Source organism: Phycodurus eques, chromosome 4 (assembly GCF_024500275.1).
Source record: "Phycodurus eques isolate BA_2022a chromosome 4, UOR_Pequ_1.1, whole genome shotgun sequence".
Classification (NCBI taxonomy): domain Eukaryota; kingdom Metazoa; phylum Chordata; class Actinopteri; order Syngnathiformes; family Syngnathidae; genus Phycodurus; species Phycodurus eques.
The window spans coordinates 12,109,191-12,132,425 of NC_084528.1; the positions used below are offsets into that span (position 1 = coordinate 12,109,191).

At 41.1% G+C, this 23,235-nt stretch overlaps 1 protein-coding gene across 2 annotated transcripts; it reads right to left on the reverse strand.

Moving 5' to 3' along the window:
• Nucleotides 1–18,275, reverse strand: ddc (dopa decarboxylase). 2 transcript variants are annotated; one of them, XM_061675571.1, is made up of 14 exons: nucleotides 18,123–18,275; nucleotides 16,971–17,179; nucleotides 15,359–15,472; nucleotides 15,152–15,271; nucleotides 11,228–11,362; nucleotides 9,960–10,103; nucleotides 8,608–8,674; nucleotides 8,187–8,281; nucleotides 6,542–6,609; nucleotides 5,029–5,105; nucleotides 4,311–4,330; nucleotides 4,111–4,209; nucleotides 2,383–2,484; nucleotides 1–1,599 (listed from the first exon to the last, which is right to left on the reverse strand). In XM_061675571.1, the coding sequence occupies exons 2-14, from the start codon at nucleotides 17,169–17,171 to the stop codon at nucleotides 1,399–1,401; spliced, it is 1,443 nt and encodes a 480-aa protein (XP_061531555.1). In that variant the 5' UTR covers nucleotides 17,172–17,179; nucleotides 18,123–18,275; the 3' UTR covers nucleotides 1–1,398. The 2 variants fall into 2 exon arrangements, with proteins under 2 accessions (XP_061531555.1, XP_061531556.1); XM_061675572.1 differs by lacking the exons at nucleotides 4,111–4,209; nucleotides 4,311–4,330; nucleotides 5,029–5,105 and having other exon boundaries at nucleotides 1,510–1,599.
• Between the last annotated feature and the right edge of the window lie 4,960 nt (nucleotides 18,276–23,235).

Genomic DNA, 23,235 nt, shown 5'->3' on the forward strand with positions numbered 1-23,235 from the left:
AGCACCACATACATAGCCAAGCCAGAGACACTTCATCAGCAGCTTCCTTGATGTGTGGAGGAGATGGGAAGAATACAAATCAGACACCGTGTAATAAAACTGTGTCGGGCAGTGTGTAGTTTTTTAGAAAATATAATAATATGTGCACACATTAATGATGTAGAACATTCATTCATTCATTTCTGAGGATGTTGTGTTTCATGTGTTGTTTAATATTTGAGTCACTGATGGTGTAGTGGTACACTCATCTGACTTTGGTGTGGGTTCAGTTCCCACTCAGTGATGGGGTGAATGTGAATGTGAGTGTGAATTGTTGTCTCTGTCTATATGTGCTCTGTGACTGACTGGTGCCCAGTTCAGGATGTAGTCCGCCTTTTGCCCAAAAGTCAGCTTTGACCCTGAACAGGATAAGTGGTGTTGAGGATGAATGGATATTTAATATTTGTCCCTGTGAAGTGTTTCATCCTTAAGCCTACTTTTGTCACTGCTCGAAAGCAATTCTCAACTCATCTTCCTCAAACACTCCCACATGTGATTCAAAATAATACAAGGCAACCAAATACGCTTGAGGTCAAAGATTGATATTCATCTTCATCACTGTCACATTGCTAAAACAATCTTTTCTGCCAGCAATACTTGATCACCATCATTTAATCAGCACCCTGTGAATACACACTGTATTGTACGTGTAAATTCTGAACAGTGATGGATATTGAATTCAATAGTTTAAATGATTGGATTCCCTTGTCAATGGCCACATTCCTGTTCATTGTTTTCTGCACCACATGGGCAATATGTGTATGTAACAATGCAGAAAGTACCTTCAAACATTTTTAAATGGACATACATTTGGTTAAAATTAATGCCCATATTAAAAACAGTGACAATAATCTTAAAGAAAATTTAAAAAATAATTTGCATCTATAGCTAAGTCAGTAATGTTCTGTTTGTTAATGATCCTTCACTAAATGTCTAAATGAGTATACATACATACATTTGCAGGCAAATTAACAAAAACAAACACATACAAAGTGTAATACTGTACATTCATCGGACACCACAGAAAATACATTTTGAGTTCACCTCAACCCACATTTTACACAGGACACAGACGCTACATAGGCAATGAAGAGCTAAGGAAGATATTTTGGTGATGTGGGAGGAAGTTGGAGTTCCCATGCAGAGGGAGTGAGCCGAGATTTGAAGCCAGGACCTCTGTGAGGCAGACATGCTTTACCATGCCAAATAATTTCCACTTTTTTTTTAACTGTGCAAACCAGTTTTTAAGCCTGAAAGTAGCTATAGTGTGTGTGTGTGTGTGTGTTTTGTCCTATCTGACATTGCTTCTCTGCAACATTGGGTTAATAACATTTATACTGTGACTTGCTTGCCCAGTTGTTATTGAACGTTATCCTGCAGGAGTTCAAAGGTCAGCTGTGTGATGTGCCGCCACGCTTGCCGGATGTGACGAGACTCAGTGGTGCGCGAGCAAATGGCGAAGCGCAGGACAAAGCGTCCGGTCAGATGACAAGGCACCAAGTGGATCTCTCTGCTCTTTGTGATCCTCTTCAGCAGATTCTGATTCAGCTCATTGGAGCCCTGAGAGGGAGTGAAAAACAAAACAAGCTATGAGACTGATCACATTGGCTCACATAGCACTGACTTCATTTAACTCTGTGTGTGTCATCATGTGCTAAATTGCTGACAATGAATGACCACAAGTTATAATTTGTGGTCATTCATTGTCAGCAATACACAGTACTACAGTATATAGGTGATCAAATGAAGTAGTAGGGATATACAAGGGTCTGTATACTTTGCCCTTGGTTTTTATCTTGCAATAAAAGCAATACAAATATTTTCTCCCAGTGAAGGTCAGTATGAGAGCAATGGGAATGTTTTGAAAATGTGACATCTTTCAGCCATTAGTTCTCAACTGTCGTTACCCTGGGACGCGCGTTTTCCTATTGGCGCAAAATCGGAACCCATTCACAGAGGTTAAGAACAATAAAGAACTAGTATTAACAAGTATGAATATCATATTTTCAAACACAACGACTCCTATTTACATATGTAAAGTGCCTTTCAGAGCACCTTACGAAGAAACTGAGGGTGACCATAATTGCACGCACAAAAATGTATATTTGGGAAAACTGGGACTGATCTCTTCTTTTTAGGAAATAGTGTGTCTTCTTTTTAGGAAATGAAGGCTGCACACCAAAAGCAGCCTGTCCGCGACACACCCAAAACGACTCTGCGACCCACATTTGGGTCCCCGGCCACCAATTGAGAATCATTGCTTTAAGCGACGACCTCAGTTGGAATCGAGGCCAAATGCAATGAGGGTTTATCCAGCAATATATTTTGAGAGTGGAATGTTACCTTCAGCCTGAAGCAAACCAGACCCATGATGACGTCAGCACAGATCTCAAATCTCTTGTCTGCTCGTACCAGACTCTCAAACTCCTTGGCCAGGCCCACTTGCTGAAGACAGAAACAATAGTGGTATTACCATCCACTTTATGTGTACATAATTTGCATTGCATTTTTCACTGTCATCTCAGGGACATTTGTTGTTAACCGCGACAGAAACATTTCTAATGAATCACATTAACCTCGGAAATGATGTGTGCACTGTCTACGTCCGCTAGATGGCAGTACCGTGTACTGGGTCAAGTCTCACAACGTGTTCTAATGTCAGTATAAATCTGAACATCCTTATCCAAAACGATAGTGGAGGAGGGATATTACATTTAGACAACATGTATTTAAATAACATTTCATTTGAAATAAAGATGATTTAAAACCGCTTAGCCTTTAAAACACTAAACCTCAACATCTGTGACAAGAAAAATAAGTTCTACATTCAAAAATAGTGATACATTCAATTTGGACAATGAACCAATCCCAAGCGTACTGGAACTAAAAATGACATTGACAAACATCTAAATGACATTACCTTTCACCAGTACCAATCATTTCTGAAATCGTGCACATAATAGCTGCTTGCATTCTAAAACCTCCATGGTAAAGTGGTGCTCAATTCTGTGGCTCAAGTTGAGCATTTTACAATGGCAGAGTGCTATGTGTTAATAAATAATGCTTGATTTAATATCATCATCTAACTGCTACAGTGACAATTTCCAGCGATACAGTGGAACTCGCATTGCCGGATAAGCTGCCTGACCCAGACACTTAGCAACTGCAAAACAAAGGGAATTGTGGTTCCGAATTTGATCTGTTCCACGTCATCTAGACATTCAGCGAGTGCAACTCAATCTGGGATAATCGGAAATGACTTATGGCTGTAGGGATCAATGTTTTTGATTTAAAACGGAGCGTAAACTCAAAACAGGCTCATTTGATTGACACAGCCGACTGGAGGGAACAAAGTGGAAGATGAAGAGGAGAGACAGGCACGAAGGGATGAAACATCATGAAGGCAAGGAGGACAGGGGGAAGGTGGACGCTGTGGGAGGAGGAGGGGCTGTGGAAATGCAGGAAAAGGTTACTATATAAAAAGAAAGCTGCAGAGCAGATGTGTGTGAGTCACATGTTGATGAAAACACACACACAGAAAAAGAAGCAATGCAATGAAGACACTCGTGATATCAGGAGCTTTAAGGCGGAGTGAGGGTAGAGGATCCCATGATAATCACAGATATACAAGTGCAATAACTCATTTCTTCCAGCAAGAAAGACAGAAGTGCATTCCAATGGTTGCAAATGAGTTTGCCCATTTTGCAATTTTCAGCACAATCTAGTCTGACTTTTAATACCAAAGGAATTGAAATCAGCTTTTCAAGATTCCAAAGGTCAAAATGAGCTTACATACTCATGACCATTGCATTTTACTACGTCACAATCTAATCTAAACACAAACGGTATGCAGTACTGCATGATTTGTGATAGCAGAAACGATTCCACTGGCAGGTGACCAAATAAAAATCTTGAATGAAAACCTAAAACAAAAAATGTTTTCTTAATCAAGACCATGAATTGTTAGCCTAGACAACACGACAATTAGCAAATGTATAAGACGTGTCAGTAAACATCAATTTGTAATGGACCAGAGCGAGCTCCCAAAACAAATTGGATTTAAAGGAATACCTTGCGTATATGCGCCTGTAATCCTTGCAGGCCGTACATGCGAAAGACAAACCACATTTTGAGCGAGCGGAATCGTCTGCCCAGTGGAATCTGCCAATGCTGAGAGAAAGAAAACAAGCACCACATGAAAAGCACGTACTGTATCGCTATTTTTTTTCTTTTTCTAATATTTCTGTTCAATAAAGAGAGTATGTTCTTACCCTATAATCGGTCACTAGCCCTGTTGATGAAAAATACATCAGTCATTTAGTTTTTTCCAGTTTTTAAACTCATCAGAAGCCCATATAAAGAGGCTCTAAATTCGAACTGTTAATGTGTCTTTTCATCAACTCTCAATCATCATTATTATAATCATTACCCTCTGACCAATACTAAAATAACCTCGCCTATATCTGTGTTCTTGTGGTCGCACTTTGTGTTGCAGGTGCTGCCATTCCACCCACACACACACGCGCGCGCGTGCGCACATAAACACACGCACACAAGCCCCTCATGTCACTGCCACTCCGCAAAGCCACAAGCTACCAGATCATCCCCGCGGAATGTAGGCTCATGTTTACCACTGCTAATAACCACTAATTACATTGGAGGGTCCAGCTTGAACAAGAGAAAGCTTTGGTAATGTGTCTTGGTTCAGTGACAAGTGGCTCACGTCGTTCTGCTTGCCTGTCAGGCAAATTACATCTGCAGAAATGTATTCTACACACATAATGTATCGACTCTTGAATGATTCCGTAGCGCTTAACTTTTGGTTTGTGTATGGGCCTATTTTAGGGAATAGAAATTTGATTTGAACACAATCAAAAGAGTTTGTTTTCTGTGTGTAGCAACATTGTTGGGTTCTGAAGGCGAGGAAGTGACTTAATTTGACTATTTTGGTATGTAGCGTGTAGTGCAGCTGAGGTGAGATGAACTTACCTGACTCCTGGTTCTCATGTCTCAGGTAGAGTGGTTCCACCTTGAAGGCTCCAATCATGTCCTGTCTCTTCTTGACCCTGTTAATGAGTGTTGTTGCATAGTAAACCAACTTTTCTGACCTGTTGAATACAGCTATTGCACAACTCCGGGTTATCACAAAATGAACGACAGAGGTTATTTTTCAGGCAATAGGAAATTTCGGGACATTATAGCCTGCAAGCAAGCCTGTGTGTGTTTATGATTCGCGACTTCGTCGGACCCTTGCTGTTGTGACGTGCGACCGAAAACTGTTGTTAAGCAGCAGACAAGCCCTAAGCGGGTTGTCTCCGCCCTCCAACCCCACACCAGACCGTGAACCAAAATATGCAAAGCTGACAGCTCTTTTAGTGGAGGAAGGATAAAGCAGCATAGTTTCAGGTGGGCACAGTGAGAAAATGGGAAAATATTAGACCAAACAGACCATGCATTTGTTTTGTAAACAAAATTGTTAAATACTTTAGTCCTTATGTATTGCAAGCGTCATTGACTCTTGTTGTTGCTCACCATCAGAAAATGATCAAGTCTCTGTGAGCTGACGTGATTTACACTTTTAGGCCATGAAGGGATATGAACATATTATTTGATATGGGAACAAATGAGTGGGATTACTCTGATATAAGAAAGCGTAAACCCTCCAACAGGGTGTGTGTGTGTGTGTGTGTGTGTGTGTGATTTATGGCGTTTTCTTACATGGGACATCTTTGTGTATTAAACACATAACTCTTGTTATGATTATTATTATTATAAGCAGCAGCAGCATCAGGGCTGTATGCCACTAGCAGAGGGGTTATTGAGGGACTGGGTGACCCCATGGATGCAGTGAGGAGGTGGTGCTCTTCTTGGAGAACGAGGAAGAGGAGGAGGAAGATGGGATCTTATTGGGGGAGAAGGGAGAGAATGGAACAGGAAGCAGCAGTAACTAGACCGGTTGAGATGCCGTGTGTAAGGCTGCTGTACTGGGTAGGCAATTGTATTATGCATCCACCGTATACAGCAAAAAATGATAAGATCTAAAATCACAGTCACCGCTCATTGGTTAGTATTCAGGGCTTTGTTGCAAGGCAGGAGGAACAAAAAAAAAAAGTGGTCTTGGGTTGTGCTCACCGGGGGCCTCTCCATCTAAATTCCCGGGCTGAATTTTGGGCCCAGTCCGTCCCTGCCCAGTATCTTGTTGTAACATATTGACAGCGGAAACTATTGAGCCATCTGACCTTTCCAATGAAAATGTTTAATTTGTCTATTGAACTGTTGACGATAAAAGAGGGATTTATGTTACCGCATCTGGTAGGTACTGTCTTCAATGCAAATTTTAAAATGCAGAAGGCACGAGACTGGTTGTAGGTCCCTCGTTAGATTTTCACTGATTATCATTTATTGCTTACTGGTATTATGTATTGAGCCATACGATGACAAAATAAAATATGACACATTTACTTTTGTTTATTTTTCCTTTGTGATGAAAAAGACAGCTTACCACATGGCAGAGCAGTCGAAGTTGACCAAAAGCCATTTGTGTGGGTTCAAATTGAAAGAATCCGCAAACTGTAACAGACAAAAATAGGCAACTCTCAGACTGTTTGCGGTCTAAAAATCAGATTTGATAACATATCAGGAATGCATTAAACAGGAAAATATCTTAGAAAGTTTGCCGCAGATTGTTGACATTTGTCACCCAAAATGAACAATTGCTACAAGCTACACCCGAATCTTCACATGACTTTACAACCTTTTCTAAATTGCTCCAACAGAGCAGTTAGGAAATATTTTCTTTGCAGCGATGCTTGATTCAAAGTGACGCGCACCCTTTTTTTTTATGTGCCATTATCTTTTTGTTGCCTATCTTTTTGTAATATCCTTTCCCCCCACCTGCACCAAATGCAATAAGAGCCTCAGTACAAAGAAAACAATGTGCAACAGACAGTTGCCATGCCGCCTGATGCTTGCTGGTCCATCACCCTGGCAACCATTCGTCCAACATCCACAAAGGCCTTTTTCTCTTCTTTTAACCTCTCACACTGTATGTACGCCGAGAAAATATTACTCCAAACACCTTACTGTATATATTTTTTCTATGGTAGCTGGCCCTTTTTAAAATCAAGTCCCTCTGTTGCTTGAATGTGTGTGTCTAATAAAGACTGATATATAAAGGTCTAACGCAGCCCCAGGAAATGACTCCGGTCTTATCGCTGCGTGTCTGCACAGCTTGTGGAGAAGCAGCAGCCTCGACGGCAGTAAAACGCAGCCTCAGCGCCGATTGTTACTCACTCTGATGTGCCTCCTACTTGACATTAACTTCAGGGAACACTTCAAACAAGAACAAAGCAACAGGATATCGCCAGCATGCAATTAAGCGTTTGCTTTCATTGACGGAATGAGTGATATTTCACATGCATATTGGCAGCAAAAGGTTCTGTTGTTATTTAGTGCCACACTAATATGTATTTGGACGGGGACGAACGCTTCTGCACTTCCTGATTGAACTGTTTCCACACACATCTAAATGGCCAAACTTAATCACTTAATTTATTTTATTACAATTACTAGCAGCAATACTTTTGCACTTCTGTGTAAAGAGGAATGACAAGTATACAAGTGTATACAATTGTACAGTATATAAAATTAACTTAATGCCTTACTATATGGTCACTTTCACAATGGAGCAAAACATTTTAATTTACAAAGATACTAATGCTCATATTTTATTATTACTGTCACAGATGTAAATATTTGTCATTATTATGGTTGGCATTTGCATTACTGGAGAAGTTCACTGCATCATTCAGTGCTGCAGCTACTATTTCAACTCTTTCTTGTAGTAAATAATATTACATACCAAATATACATTTATTGTTATTATTATTATTATTATTATTTATCAGGTCTCAGGTGGTAGTTCTACCTCACTGCTAACTACACATGCTATAATAATACGTAATCTTTAGTATCAATATAAACAATGAATACAATTTTCGTATTTTAAAATGACAGTGTCAATCAAAACTCAACATTAGTATCTCTGTAAAGCGATCATTTAGATACAGCTCTCGTGCAAGTGGTCATTGTTGTGGCCAGATGGTGTATATAACAGGCACTTGTTTCATTTTTCAATTTTTACATACCTCTATGCCATTCAACAAAGGCCGAAATTCAGGACAGATAAATGCACTCCCAGCATACGCAGCGTCAATATGCATCCACATGCTTTGTTCATTACCTGCAGTAGCCAACACACAACAACAACGTTACTGATCATGTGTGCATCAACTGTGTTTACTAATATTGCTATAATAGCACAGCAATATTGCACGAGCTACACTTGCACAATCTAATCTGGTCGGATAAAAAGCAGTATGACGCTGTACAAATCTATCTTTACAAATATAGTACAGTATAATAGTTGACAAATTTGTCAAATCAATACATCTCTGACAGAAACATACAGCACTGTACTGGACATATTTAGCCTGTGAAAATGCACCTATTGTGTTGTAGAGAACCAATAAACAAAAAGGAAGTGTAGTTACTTCCAGGGTAACTCACATATAGGCCCCAGCTCAGAGATACGATCAAAGGCACATGATGCAGTGGTGCCAAGCGTTGCACAGAACTAAAAGACACAAGCATAGAAAACATATCCTGTTATCATTGTCATTTCACACATTGGATTAACATTTATATTTCTACACCATCCTAATAAACACACAAGCTCTTGAACGTCATTGGTGATTCAATTCATATCCTTGAGTTTAACCTTAAAGTCCATTTAATACTGCACATTTTGGCCTCACTGGTAGGATAATTCAGCGCACTACTATAAAGACGCATTAGTAGAATGACTGTGTCTTACAAGTAACTTTTTTCCACTTCTGCCTTACACTACTGTATGATATTTCCTGCACATCACTAGGACGAGTTTGGCATACAACTGCATAACAGGCAAAACTACCAGTAATAGTGTGTGACATGTGGCTACTACATGGGCCTATGTAGTAGTGCTAGACATGCAGGATAGTAGGTTACTAGTAAGGTTTTATTGTGTACCAGGCCAAAAGTTGCACTAGTAGTCGATAAAACGTTACGAGTAAGACTATGCAAGCGGGACTTTCCCATTCATCGAGTAAGATCGCATCTGAAGTTGCAGTTGGCATTTGCATAAATAAATGCACGGGGCTCTATTTTCGTGGACGACGTCACTCCTGCGCGGAGGCGCAGATTAGACCAGTGACGCGCGCAGGCCAGCAGATCCAAGAGTGGGCGGGCTGCGCCACTGTGGGAGTCTTCACAGCCGACTTCAGTCACCGCCAATTGAAGCTGCTCCTCTCATTCCCTTTAAATCTGGATTCACATGGAGACATGCCCCGCCTCAGATGCACTGTCTACGAAAATAGAGCCCATAGTGTCAACATGGGAAACGTATTAAAACTCAAACTCAAGTTGACACTGAACCGACGCTATCTCCTCGTCTTATAAAAGATAAAACTGTTAATGCCGATTCGACCTTGAAAAATACCAACACCGAACTATTGAATATACCCGTTACACAATCCCAGGTTATTACACATTTAATGACAGCAGTTGTTTTTCAGTCAGATGGTGCCCCGGTAGCTTGTAACATATTGACAGTGGAAACTGTTATGCCATCTGACCTTTCCACCGGAAATGCTTAACACGTCGCTGTGCATATGGTCCATTGTCTTATTAATGAGGACAAAGACCATACTAAAACGTGAACCTTAGAAAGGATATCAGCTATTTTGAACAAGAGCTCAAACAGCTTTATATACAGGTAGCATCCCAGGCACACTGTGACTGTAAGTCCATTGAGTGGTTTGCAACTTGAGTAAAAAAATGGCAAAAACATGAGCATGTATTCGTCCGAGTTCTCTTCTTACGTAGAAAGGGATGAGTCCCGCTTCTTTGTCTTGTTCCACCATCTTCTTCAGTATATCACCCGTGACAGCATAAGTGTCGTCTGTCGGGACTTTCTTCATCATCACGCCCCCAATCAGACCTGCCCGCTCCACGGACGAATGAGACTACACAGGGGAAACGTATGTGAGAGGTGCAAACAATGACAATGATCACAAACAACAATCGACAAATATTCAAGCACTAAAAGATGGTAAGAAAAAGGAGCGTTTATGAATCATAGACAACTAGAAGTATGTGTTTGAAAAGTGAAAGTGCGTTTGTTCAGTACAAAAAGATGATAACACTGGACGTTCTTAAGTCTGCAATAGAGATTCTCTTTTTAAAAGGTCTCAATAGCCCTCAGGTGCCTGCCTAACCCAATCACTGAGTCCCTGCCTGCGATTTTAACCTGATCACAGCCAGCTACTGCCTGACTGACCTACTGTCTCGTCTCCAGCCGTTGCCAAGGTAACCATGAAAAAATAGGCTCAAAATGAGTCTGCTAGCTGAAACTATACTATAAAATTGTCCACTCACTTCACTTTGTAAAAAAATAGCTTTCTATAAACAAACAAATCCAGAAATATTTTACCCACTGGCTGCAACATTAGATATACACTATATAAACAACCACACTGTATCCTACAGGCCGTCTTCCAGTTTTGTATGACATTTTATACAGTATATAAACTGCATGTACCATAAAAGTTGTTCAACAAAAGAATCTGGTTTTAACAATACTGTAATTGCTTCGAATGACTCAATGACACAAGGAGTCTGTGAGAAAAAAAAAATTGAAGAAATAGATACAGTGTTGACAATGGCATGCAGTCAGACTCAGTTTTGATTGTAATGGTTTGCCCCTCTTACAGCTAAATTAGATAGACAGCGGTTAGAAACCGCTCACAGTATGACGTAGTGCAATTCTAAACCTCTGTAATAATAAACATAAATACAGTACATCCCTGAATGTGTCAATGCATCCATTTATCTATTTTATATCCCGCATATTCTGTTCAAGTTAGTAGGGAGCCAGATCCTACCCCAGCCGACTTCGAGTGAAATGCAGACTACACCCTGGATTGGACACCGGTCAATCACATCGCACATAGAGACGGATAAACCTTGACACTCACTGGTTGGGAACTGAACCCACGCTGCCTGTACCGAAGGAAGGCGAATGTATCCTGTATTGGATCCCATTCGATGATATATTGTACTGTATACTGACATTGGATATTTTGCATACTTGTTCTGATGTGTATGCCACCAATTTGGCAAGGATCTCGGGTTCAGTCCTTTTCGGGTTGATGGACTGGGCGTGACGGACCGCTTTACAACGGGCAGCGAGCAAGGACATGAGGGTCGCCTCACTGGCTGTGCCCTGTCAGAGAATTAGAGGGGCAATAATAAACCAAACTGAAAACACCGGCATCATCACAATGAAAAAGTCATCTCAAAAATACATTTTATGAACATAATGAATGCAAATGAATGCGTGTGCGTGTGTGTGTGTGTGTGTGTGTGTGTGTGTGTGGGGCAGACTGTATGTGGCCCGGTTTGTTACTCAGTGTCAGACAGACAGTGGTGAAAGGTGCATGACAGTCCTGGAGTGCAAGCTTCATGGGCCCACAAGTAAGCTGCAATACTGTTACAACTTAACCCAAGCAAGTTTGCGGTAGCGATGAGTTAGCTTGGCTTGCAGCTCACAGCTGAAACATGACCACAGACAATCTGATTGAAAGGTAAGTAAACATCCATCCATCCATCCATTTTCTGAGCCGCTTTTCCTCACTTGAATTATGTATTTAATTCACTCCTCGGCATGCAATTCAAATAGCCTAAATGGGCCCTGCTTTCGTGACCAGCATGAATCCACCACGGTGGATAGCGCAACTGTGCGTCAGTGGTGGGTTACGCTGGTGTTGGTAATTTCGTAGACCAGAGCAGCCCGGCGGACCCAATAATGGGCGGGCTGCACCAGTTTGGGTGTCTTTACAGCTGGCTTCATTTGCTGCCAATCAAAGCAGCTCCTTTCATTCCCTTTAAATGTGGTACATCTCTGTGCAGAAGAAGACGATGCATAATCGTAGCGATCCGTGCGTGAATGGAGCGTTGTCACTGCTCTTTGCTGGTGCAGCAACAAACAATGTGAGCGGGTACCCTTATTAAATACAGAAGGAGCTGGTGATAACCGCTGCCGACTAAAATATGTCCGGGGATCTCACCATTTGTCTGCCTGTGCCCTGATCAAATGCACCAAAATTGCGTTACACCAGCAGTCTACCTCGCATCAAGATTTAGACACGGTCTGAGCAGGCGTAGGTTTTGATCAATTCTGCCACAATATTGTCTCTCCGCCAGGCACATCTCCGAGGATACACAGTGCCAGAACGCCCAGATTGGCACAAACCTATCTGCCAAATTAGTAAACACGATTAGTAAGCCTTGGACTTGCACGAAAATCAGAATCCGCCGGCATTTGCATCCCGCCGCAGATGAAGCTGTGTATGAAAATAGAGCCCAATATGTCAATATTAAGATTTTGGTGGGTGTTTCCATTGATTTTTTTACATCGCCACAAGGATTACACAGAGGTTGTTACCCAATAGAGTAAACATTTCTCGAGGCTGATCTGAAACGTGCTTTGTGAGGCACCTGCATACATCAGTGGCAGTCAAATCAATTCAATGTTGAAATTCAATCAATAAAAACCAAACCATCAGGCATCTCTGGCTAATACTGTCATTTATGCACAAACAAACCAAGCAGTAGGCATAAATGAAGCAGAAACATTTGTCTGGCTTTTGTTTCCAATAATATAATTTAGGCAGTCCTAGTCACGTGATATTCCTGATCCTTCATTCTACTTTACAAGTTGAGGCTGTTTGATGTATGACAGTTCTCATAAGAATTGACTAGGATTGTTTATAAAAGGACATACAATGTAAGCAGAAGAAAAATATATTTTTATTTTATTTTTTTTCATATTTATGGGGCGAGCTGTTTTGCTTGACTGTTGCTTTTATGTATGTGGGGATTTTAACATACTGAACACATAAAATCACAGCCTTATTACTTTGTTTTTTCTAAATAAAACTTTACTGTACTTCATTTTTGTAACATTAAGCAAAATGTCTCATAATATTTAGATTGTATTAACATACAATACTCTGTATTATAATACTTCTTTTTAGAATATTCCTTATTTTGCACTTCTGTACAGAAATAAACCAGGAATTGTTTTTTATTTTTAATGTAATATACTTTATTTTTATTATGATTGAATGGTAAGGTAATGTGGACCCATGTGCACTGCTTGGTTACAGGGCCATTTATCTTCCAATTAGGAATGAGAAAAATATAAATTCTTAAAACAATGGGATTGCACATAATCTCCCGCGTTCCCGAAATACGGCTGTATTAAAAAGTGTGTTATTCTACATGCAGTCTTCACAGAACTTGTCCAAATTAACCATCACAACAAATTAGAGTAAGGCTTTCATGTACGCCTCTTATTATATCCACGGATATAACGGTATAAGACAATATTCTTCTTAATATTGTGGTTACAGTAGATATAGGTTATCAATATGTTAACAAACGATGCCGGTTAGTGATAGAATATTTGCGTGGTATAAGCTAAGGATGAACATTTGTAGTTATGTAAGCAGAAAACATCTAACATTGTCCTAGTTTTTTAAAATCCGTTTAGCATTATTGATGTTAAATTGTCAGACAGGCAGACAAACAGACGGGGGAAGTGGCTGGGCTTTCTGCTTCAAAGGTATGAAAAAGCATGAAAAAGCTCAGCATAAATGTAGGGCTGCTAAACATTACATTTTAAGTTCCTGGACCTCTCAAACGAGTCCATTTCTCCTTTAATTAATTTAATGTATTCATGCACTGCAGTGTCCAGGAAAGTGGGTTCAACATCGTTGGGTAACCCATGGTAGATTAAAAGGCTGTTGATTTTAGATGACGATGTGCACACTGGAACGCAACAATGTCCGTGGTATTGTTTACTTTTGGTAAGAAAATCTCTTTTTTAAGACTCGTATTCAGCTGTTTATTCGAGAACATGAATTCACGGCTGTAAAAGGGTCAAACATATTAACCGTAACAGATATTACGTACAAAGAGCCCATTGCATAAAATCTTGTGTCAGTAATGGAGCCCATCCCTGTTGACCTTGGGCGTGAGGTGGATAACACCCTGGATTGGTCGCTTGTCAGTCCCAGGGCATGTACAAACAATGATTCAGATTTATGGGCAGTTTACTGTGTTCAATTAAGACACTTTTTTTTTTAATTTGTGGAAGGGACCCGAAGAAAACCATACACGGAAAGAACATGCAAGCGGCAGGCAGAAGGGCCGAGATTCAAACTCAGGACCTCTCGACTGTGAGGCAGAAGTGCTTACCACTGGTACCAATGCTGATCACACACACACACACACACACATACAGAGGCTTCAAAAAAAAAAAGAAAAAGAAAATGGATGGCAATGTGTCGTCACAACACTCATTAACTGCTGTTGTGAGAGGAGGCCATTTGTTGCCATAGTGAACTGAGAACCCGGGCTGAAAAAAAAAAAAAAAAAAGAGTAGCAAGACAGAAACAACAAGAACACAATGAATCAAATGAGCACGCGCACACACTTCCTCACACACAGGTGGTCATAATAAAAGGCGCATGAAATGATCCATCATCAGAGTGCACTCTCATGCTCCACTTCTCAACATGGATCCTCCCACGCACACACACAACACACAAACACAAACACACAGCATCCTTCATTGCTGCTTTTTTGTCTGAGTCACTGAAGCGTCATTAAAGTGACACCACACTAACGAAGCACAGCACCGACGCTGTCTTCTCAGCCCAGCTATGAAAAACACTTTAAAAGACAATTTTTCCAGTCAATTTTTAGCTGCTGTGCCCCAGCTAGAACAGCAAAGGACAAATCAATAGAGGGCAAACGCTTGTGGTTAAATTGAGCTGTGAGAGTCTGTCAAATTTTTTAAAAACCTTACAGAAACTGCAAATCCATTGTTGTAAGGTAAACACAACCCTCATCCTCAAATTATAAACCCTGTGTGTATTTAATAAATGTAGGTTTGATGTAACACTGTTCTGCAAAATGTGAGCAATTTTGTAAAAGGAAGATTTACCTGGATGACTCCTCCCCCATGACCATGAGTTCCAGCTATGAAAGACTCTGGCAGCTGCATCATCTTTCCTAACCAGTCTAACATCACTGTCTCCAGCTCTGTGCAAGCTGGGCTGGCAGCCTGATCATGAAAGCAAAAGCATGAAATGTTTACCATTAAGGGGAAAGAGATGCGTCACAGACGCAGCAATGTTTTGCTTTTTGTTACCCAAGAAAATCCAATGCATCCAATGGCTCCACACAGCATATCTGCCAACATGGCAGGGAAGGAGGAAGCTGCAGGGAAGTAAGCATAGAAGTATGGACTGTGCCAGTGGGTGATCTGGAATTAGAAGAAATCATTTCTGACTATCGTGTTTACTTGAGGATAAGGATACATGGTACATGAGGGTCACAGATTCAATGGTGCAAGGGGTTCTCCCACCAGGTGCCATTCAAGCTAGGACCGCCACTGGTGGAACTCTACCTTGAAGTACACACAAGCAACATATGATTTGGAGTCGGACCAAAGTTTGGGGGGAAAAAATTCAATTATATTATAACGTAATTTGAGCGGTCGGTGCAAGCTGTCAGCATACTACATCAGTAGGACTGGACTGTGGACTGTGCATACTACTGTTGCGAGCTTTTGTGATCTTTAACATAAAGATGATAATATGCAATAGATAAAGATGACAAGAATATAAAACATTTATGAAAAGAGGATGATGGTGGTAACGAAAAAGATGAAAACAAACATTCATATTTGTGTCAATGCATCAGCTCAACTCAACTTTATAGTTTATAGCAAGTTTACTACCCCTCCTCCTCTCATTTGCCATAAACGTTTAACTTTGTAACGTAATAATTTTACATTGGTCAATGGGTGTTTATACTTGTACAACAGTTAAGAATTGAAAAGGTTACTTATTGTACAGTAAATACAGATTTTATGGTGATGGCAGGTGATAGAACTAACTTTTCATTTACTTTTACCACTCCGCCAGTGGGATGATTTAAAAAATACCATAATCAAAATAATAGTCATAAAAATAATAAGGATTTGATTTATGCAGTGATTCATAGGGTTTGATGCCGGCTGTTCACAAATTTATGAATGGAATACGTTTGGCATCCACCACACATTCGTGGCGCTTGCATATTTGTGTGTCTCTGCCCTGATCAAATTCACCAAAATCGCGTTAGACCCACTGTGCTTAAAGTTAGACGTGGTCTCAGCAGGCGTACGTTTACACTGGCTTTCTGCCACCAAATTGTCACTCAGCCAGGCACATCGCAAAGTACACCCCGTGCCCCGCTTGCCGTTGATTTTTCTGCCAAATTGTCAAGCCTTGCACTTGCACGAAAATAAGGATATGCCAGCATTTGTGCCCCGCCGCATATACCCTGTCTACGAAAATAGAGCCCAGTGTTTCAGACAGTGTAGTCCAGCTGCGGCTTGAAAGTGTCGGCCTCGCATTCAAACCTACAGTAACTGCTGACTGCATGTAGGTCTGTCATGTGCCCCACTACACTACCAGTCCCACATGATCACCGAACAATGAAATAAAAGGAACATTATGTTCTCAAATTGGTGATTCTCAATGGACATCACACCACTGGGTTATGGTAGAATCACTTCTTTTGTTATTGTTGAAAGGGCACGTTGAATTGGCTTTGAGTAAGTTTCTTCATTTCTACTTTTCTGCATTTGCACAGTAACATACAATAATATGAGGTGTTGCCTGCTGCAGTATATTCTGGAAGAACAAATTACAGATTACTATACTGTAAAACGCATCAACAAATGAAAATATGGGGGGAAAAGGGTTAAGGGTTACCCCAGGCATTATGACTCGCTCCACATCCTTCATTATATCCTCGTAGCTCTCTGGTTCCAGTGGTGCCTCACTCGGGATTAATGATTTGAGATAGCCCGGTTCCACATCTGGATAGACTGGTCGCTGCTCCAGGTTCTCCAAATAGTCAGCTATAAAGTCGACCATCTCTTTCCCTCGACGCCGGAACTCCGCTGCATTCATGGTACGCACTGTTTGGGGAATACAACAGAAATTCCCGAAGTATTTTTCATTGTCATATACGGTATGAAGCGTCAGCTGCATTTTTTTTTATTAAGACATACTTTGCATCAGAGTAGTACAGATTTTTCTTCTTCTTTCCTTTTTTTTAATTATTATTATTATTTTTTTTTTATTACATGCATTTAAGTTTCAAACCAGAGAGTTTCTTGATAAGCACCCATTGGTCACTATATTAGGGTACACCTGCACAAGTGTGATATTAAAAGCAATGCAAATCATTTTCACTTTTAAATGAATGAATATTTTTGAGGTTGTAGTTTGCAGTGGTGTACAAATGCAAGGCATATTTAGAGTTTTTAATAATTAATTATGTTACAGTATATTACTTAGCTACATAAGGTTAATTTTAATCAAAATGGAGAAGAATGAAACAATATTCTATTTGTGAAATGCATTTTTTTTTTATTTAGCTCCTGTATGTCCTTCACTTACTGATGTGATTAACGGTTTAAAAAATATTGCAGTGATATGAAGAGACAATCTGTCTGTAAAAGATATACTGTACAACTTTTTGGGGTCACACATTTTCACCTCATCTACAATTGCAAAGTGTATCCTGTATCCATAACCTTCCCATTATGTCAAAATAAGCTTAAATAAAGAAATAAATACAGTTTACAATACAATACAATTTGTGTGATCACAACAATTGCAACCGTACATTACGCATAGCAACCACAATAAAAAGGAGTGCAAAAATACATGATTTGCCCATATTATTGCCACTTTAAAGTTACACAACATAAGCAACACAGCACAGGAACATTGGCCCTTGCTCTGCAACAAGTGTACTTCACCCTTTCTTCACTTGAGAGGCCATTATCCTTACACTAATCTGAAATAGGATTACAAGTGTGTGTATGCATGTGTGCGCCTGTATGAGTTACTCACCTTTAAAGCACCAAAAGCACCAAAAGTGGTATATTGTGAATCTCGCCCTCTCCTTTTGGTGTGAAATAAAAAGACAAATGTACAGTGTGACGTGAGTGTGTTGATGAGTAGATGTATGGGTGTAAACAGGGCAAGAGACATTCCCTCCTTTTATCTTGCCACTATCCACTCCCACCGCACCAACCAGTGCACTGAGCTAGCCAATAGGAGGAGGGCTCCCATGAAAAGACTGAATCACAAGCAAATCCTGGAAAAGCAGCTGGTTAACCTTTATGCACTAACAAACCTCCTTTAGTGTACAATACAACCATCGAACCGTTCAACCGTTCCTCATTAAACATGTTAAAAAAAAAAGTACTAAGTAGTAAAATAAATGTCACTATGTGCATGTTTGACACTTTCGTAGGCAGGGCATATGTGCAAGCGCAAGGCTCGCTGTACGTGTTTGACAATTTAGCAGAAAAGTCAACACCAAGCTGGGCAAGGGTGTCCTTTGCGATGTGCCTGGGTAAGTGACAATTTGGTGGCAGAAAGTCAGTCTAAACTTACGCCTGGCATGACTTATTTGAATCTCTGACTTGAATTGTGTTGTTTTTCCCAAATCTTCTGGAGCCTACGTATCAAATACAGAACTTGTACTTCGGCGTCTTTTACAATGCTTGGTGACGAGGAAAGAAGTACATCAAAAACATGAAAAAGCCTAAAAATATACATCAAAGATGAACTCATTCGCTTCCACGTGACAGGCAGGTATCAATCAAAATGGGAGGGGCCGGCTGGGAATGAGTTAAAGAGCTCTCCCACATTAGCTGCAGTACCATTGATAGTTCTTTCTAAACAGAATGGATTCAAAGACCAGCAGAAAGCTCTATTTGACTTCAGCAATGGGTTATATATGGCTATATTTGATTCATTGATTTGGGGGGGGGACAGTAACTGAAATAAGTTAAGTTCATGGAGTTGTACTTTTATAAAATATAGACTTGGAACATTTTTTAGGTGGGCTTGTGGGATGTGAGGAAATGATTTTGTGGAAAATATATCGCTGTTTACGTTTCATTACATCGCTTTTCTGCTTATATCTCATGGAGGCTATTAAAAAATGACATGTTTGACATTGTATTCTCATGATACGGCAGGGGATCACGTATGTGTGTCTTACTGAAGTGCTTCAGGGAATCATTATCAGCTAAAAGTACGAGTCCTGTCTTTCTGCTAGCCAATAGCCAATCAGAGGCAGAGTAGAGCGGGTTATCGTTCCATAAACACAATGGAGACTTTTTTCCGTGATCCTTTCGCTTACCACTAGAGGGAGCCCGCATACTGCTAGTGGTATACATTTCACATCTTGAGACTCACGAGGGTTGTCAAACTCATTTTTGTCACATTATAGTTACGGTTTCCCTCAGAGGGGCGGCCCGTTATGACTGTGAAACCAAATAATTGTTTAATCGCCTCATCATATTATTACATACACAGTACATAACAAATTGATGGATAGCTCATTTTGAAATCAGACATCAAGGATCATCAACTAGTTGGTTGAAGATACTGTAAAAAGGGATTTGGTAACAACAAAATACTTCTCAATCTCATTGTAATTATTTAGAACAGGGACAATGTGACAGGCACAGCAGATTGAGAAAAATAAATAAAAACATTCCCCAAAAACCTGCTAAACTAACTGAAGCAAAACATCTTTTTTATTTTTGACATTTTACATCGGACAGTGACAGGAGACAGTCTGGGGGACAGCATAAAACTTCCCAAAAAGAATCCATCTAAATTCTTTTTTTTAATAAGAGCATAATTAAAGACCCTGTACAGTGAATGCAGAGATTTGTTTCTAAATATATATTACATATTTGAAGATAATTGCTGAAAATGTGCAAAGACTGAGAACCAGTATTCAATTGTGGAGCAATAGCGTGAAACTGTTTTTCACCCTTTCGGGTTTCCTGATTTTTTTTTTTTGGCTTGTGGCTAAAATGGCACAGCGTGACACACTTTGGATTCCGGCATGATTTTCCCCTAACCAAATGAAATAAGAACTTCAGCGCCTTTGTTTGTATCAGTGGTTATTCAGCACAATTGTGACATGCAGTTAGCTAGCTGAAAAAGCATCTTCCCTTCAGATGGTCCTCTGGTGTGGCTGCTTCAGAGCACCTGGTTGTCAGCTGTGAGTGTTCCCACATAACCGAGAAAGGCGGAAGAGAGAGATAGGGGTAAAAAAATAATAATAATAATTCAAAAGATAGTCCAACTTGACAGCCAGCATGTGGACCTGGGCTCCAGGCTGGCCTGGCCGGTTTAGAACGCATCATTGTTGTGTAGCGGACATGCACGCTGCAACTTTGCGGCGTCACAGAGACCACCTGAGAACTCCCACTCCTCCACGTTGCCCTGCTCTGAGACGGCCACTAGGACAATGCCTGGTGTACGTCAAGTGGACCTTAACCTAATTAGCAGCTTCCCGTCAAATCTTGATTCCTGTCTTCAAAAGACTCCGTCCCCGACCAAAAGATTGGCGAGACACTCCCTTCAAGCAGACTGTGTGGTTAATATTCACCCATGTGTGTGAGGCGTCACCCACTGGTGTTGAGAGGAACTGCAAGCAGAACTTGTGGATGTGCCTTTGACGTTTGTTAACAGAAGATAAAATGTCAATTTTTATACCTTGAAAACTAGAAATATTCCAAATGTATGCCTTGGTGTCTGTGTCCCCATTCCCACTTTCACAGGTCCTCTGCATGATTTTTGAAAGCTGTTTATGATTTGAAATCAAACAGTACGAAATGTTGTATTGAACCATAAACAACCCATCTGCCACGACCAAAGTTTAAACAATGATTCCGTGCGTGAGAGTACAAAGTTGGGAGTGTTTGAGATGATTATTTTAAAACCTATTTACTCAAATGTTTGGAAAAGATTCAGGCTGGTGGGCAAGTCGGCACTCCCTCTTCCTACGCCCCGCCCCTGGGGTATTTAACTCTAAACTCACTCCTTTCTCAGTGAAACTGGAGTAGAGTTGAGTTGATGCTTCTTTTTCCTTCTGTGCTGACAGCTCGCCAGCTGGGTGGCCCCCGGCCATCCCTCCCCCTTCTTTTGTTCCCTTTTTGTCCTCGGGCACCTCCGGGTGCCACCACGTGCGCGAACGCCCACCGCAACCAAGCCGGTGGCGTTTTCGATCGAAGAAGTCGCCCATGCGGCTCCGATCGCTTTCCCTAGCCACGATCGGTCGGCGGGGCCTCAACGAGCAGCTGCCGGCATCTCTGACGGATCCCGCACGCCTCTGAGGGCCAGAGCTCGGCTCGCCACCAGGTCAACCGGCAGGGAAGTTATGAGCGCATCGCACATGGGACAACAACTTTCCTTTCCTACTTCTTTTAATTTGTGTTTTTCTTCAACCGAACCTGCTTCTTTCCTGCCTGAGGTCCGGAGGAAGACCACCCCAAAGACCAGCTGATCAGCGTTCCTGAGTCGACACTGCTATCGTTACTATGATCTACAACATCAGTGCATAAAAATTGTGGGGAAATTACTAGCATCATACGAAATCCCAACTTTGCCTTCTCTCGCTCTGACTCAACGCTGTAAACGCTCACACGCTCATTTAGTTTAGCCCAGCGACCACACACGATGTCCTAATTTCCATTTTCGTACGCCTTATTTTCGTACTTTTGTTTACCCTTAGTGTTATTTTCTTGTTGTAATTTGTAGTTGTAGTTGTGTATTTCATTAAATATACCATAAAATTCCACTCGTGGTCGTATTTTGTGTCTGTTCTCAATTTAAGTAAACCTCTGTAATCTAGGACTCAAAATGTTGGAGAATGTAGCAACCTCCAGATTCTGAGACTGATTAAAAAGGTTTGTCAGCATTTCGCCGAAAGTTAAACTTGAAAAATTTGACGTGTCCTTTTCAAGACATTAGTTAGATTTTTAACAATTGAATCAAAATTCCGATAAACCGGAAGTAACGCAAACGTCGCTCCCGGCTTATTACTTTATCCTAAATTAATTACAATTCTTATTTCATACATAATCGCTACAGTTGGCTGTGAGTGGAGAAAAGGTGAAAGAGCGAGGGGGGGGGGGGTCAGACTTCTCTTTGGTCTTCCTCTAGCTCTCTTGCCTGGCAGCTCCATCCTCATCATCCTTCTCCCAATGTACTCACTATTTCTCCTCTGGACGTTTCCAAACCATCAAAGTCTGAGCTCTCTAACTTTGTCTCCAAAACATCGAACCTCGGCTGTCCCTCTGATGAGCTCATTTCTACTTTTATCCAACCTGGTCACTCAGAGAGCGAACCTCAACATCTTCATTTCCGCCACCTCCAACTCTGCTTCCTGTTGTCTCTTCAGTGCCACTGTCTCTAATCCGCACATCATGGCTGGCCTCACCACTGTTTTATAAACTTTGCCCTTCATCCTAGCAGAGACTTTTCTGTCACATAACACACCTGACACCTTCCTCCACCCGTTCCGACCTGCTTGGACCCGTTTCTTCACTTCCTGACCACACTCACCATTGCTCTGGACGGTTGACCCCAAGTATTTAAAGTCCTCCACGTTTGCTATCTCTTCTCCCTGTAGCCTCACTCTTCCCCCACCACCCCTCTCATTGATGCACATATATTCTGTCTTACTTTGGCTAATCTTCATTCCTCTGTTTTCCAGTGCATGCCTCCATCTTTCTAACTGTTCCTCCACCTGCTCCCTGCTTTCACTGCAGATCACAATATCATCTGCAAACACCACGGTCACCTCTTCCCGAAAAGCCGCACAACACTCTTCCTTTTTCAGCTGCCACCACATGGTTCTCTGCTCTGCCTTTGTCTTCCTAATCTTCCTCCCCACCACCAGAGTCATCTTACACACCACCATCCTATGCTGTCTAGCCACACTCCCCCCTACCACAACCTTACAGTCGGTAACCTCCTTCAGATTACATCGTCTGCGCAAAATGTAATCCACCTGCGTGCTTCTACCTCCGCTCTTGTAGGTCACCCTATGTTTGTGCCTCTTCTTGAAAAAAGTGTTCAGGATGCAAATGGAAGCCATTTGCAATGGAAGCCATTTGCATCCTTTTTGCCAAGTCTACCACCATCTGTC

Bases quoted from the DNA above. Each gene is read 5' to 3' on its own strand.
- ddc (XM_061675571.1), bottom strand. From the start codon at position 17,171: ATGAATGCAGCGGAGTTCCGGCGTCGAGGGAAAGAGATGGTCGACTTT. The intron at 6,610-8,186 runs GTATGTAAAAAT...TGTCTGTTACAG, and splicing joins CTTTGTTGAATGGCATAGAG to TTTGCGGATTCTTTCAATTT. The intron at 5,106-6,541 runs GTAAGCTGTCTT...ACTCATTAACAG, and splicing joins TTCGACTGCTCTGCCATGTG to GGTCAAGAAGAGACAGGACA.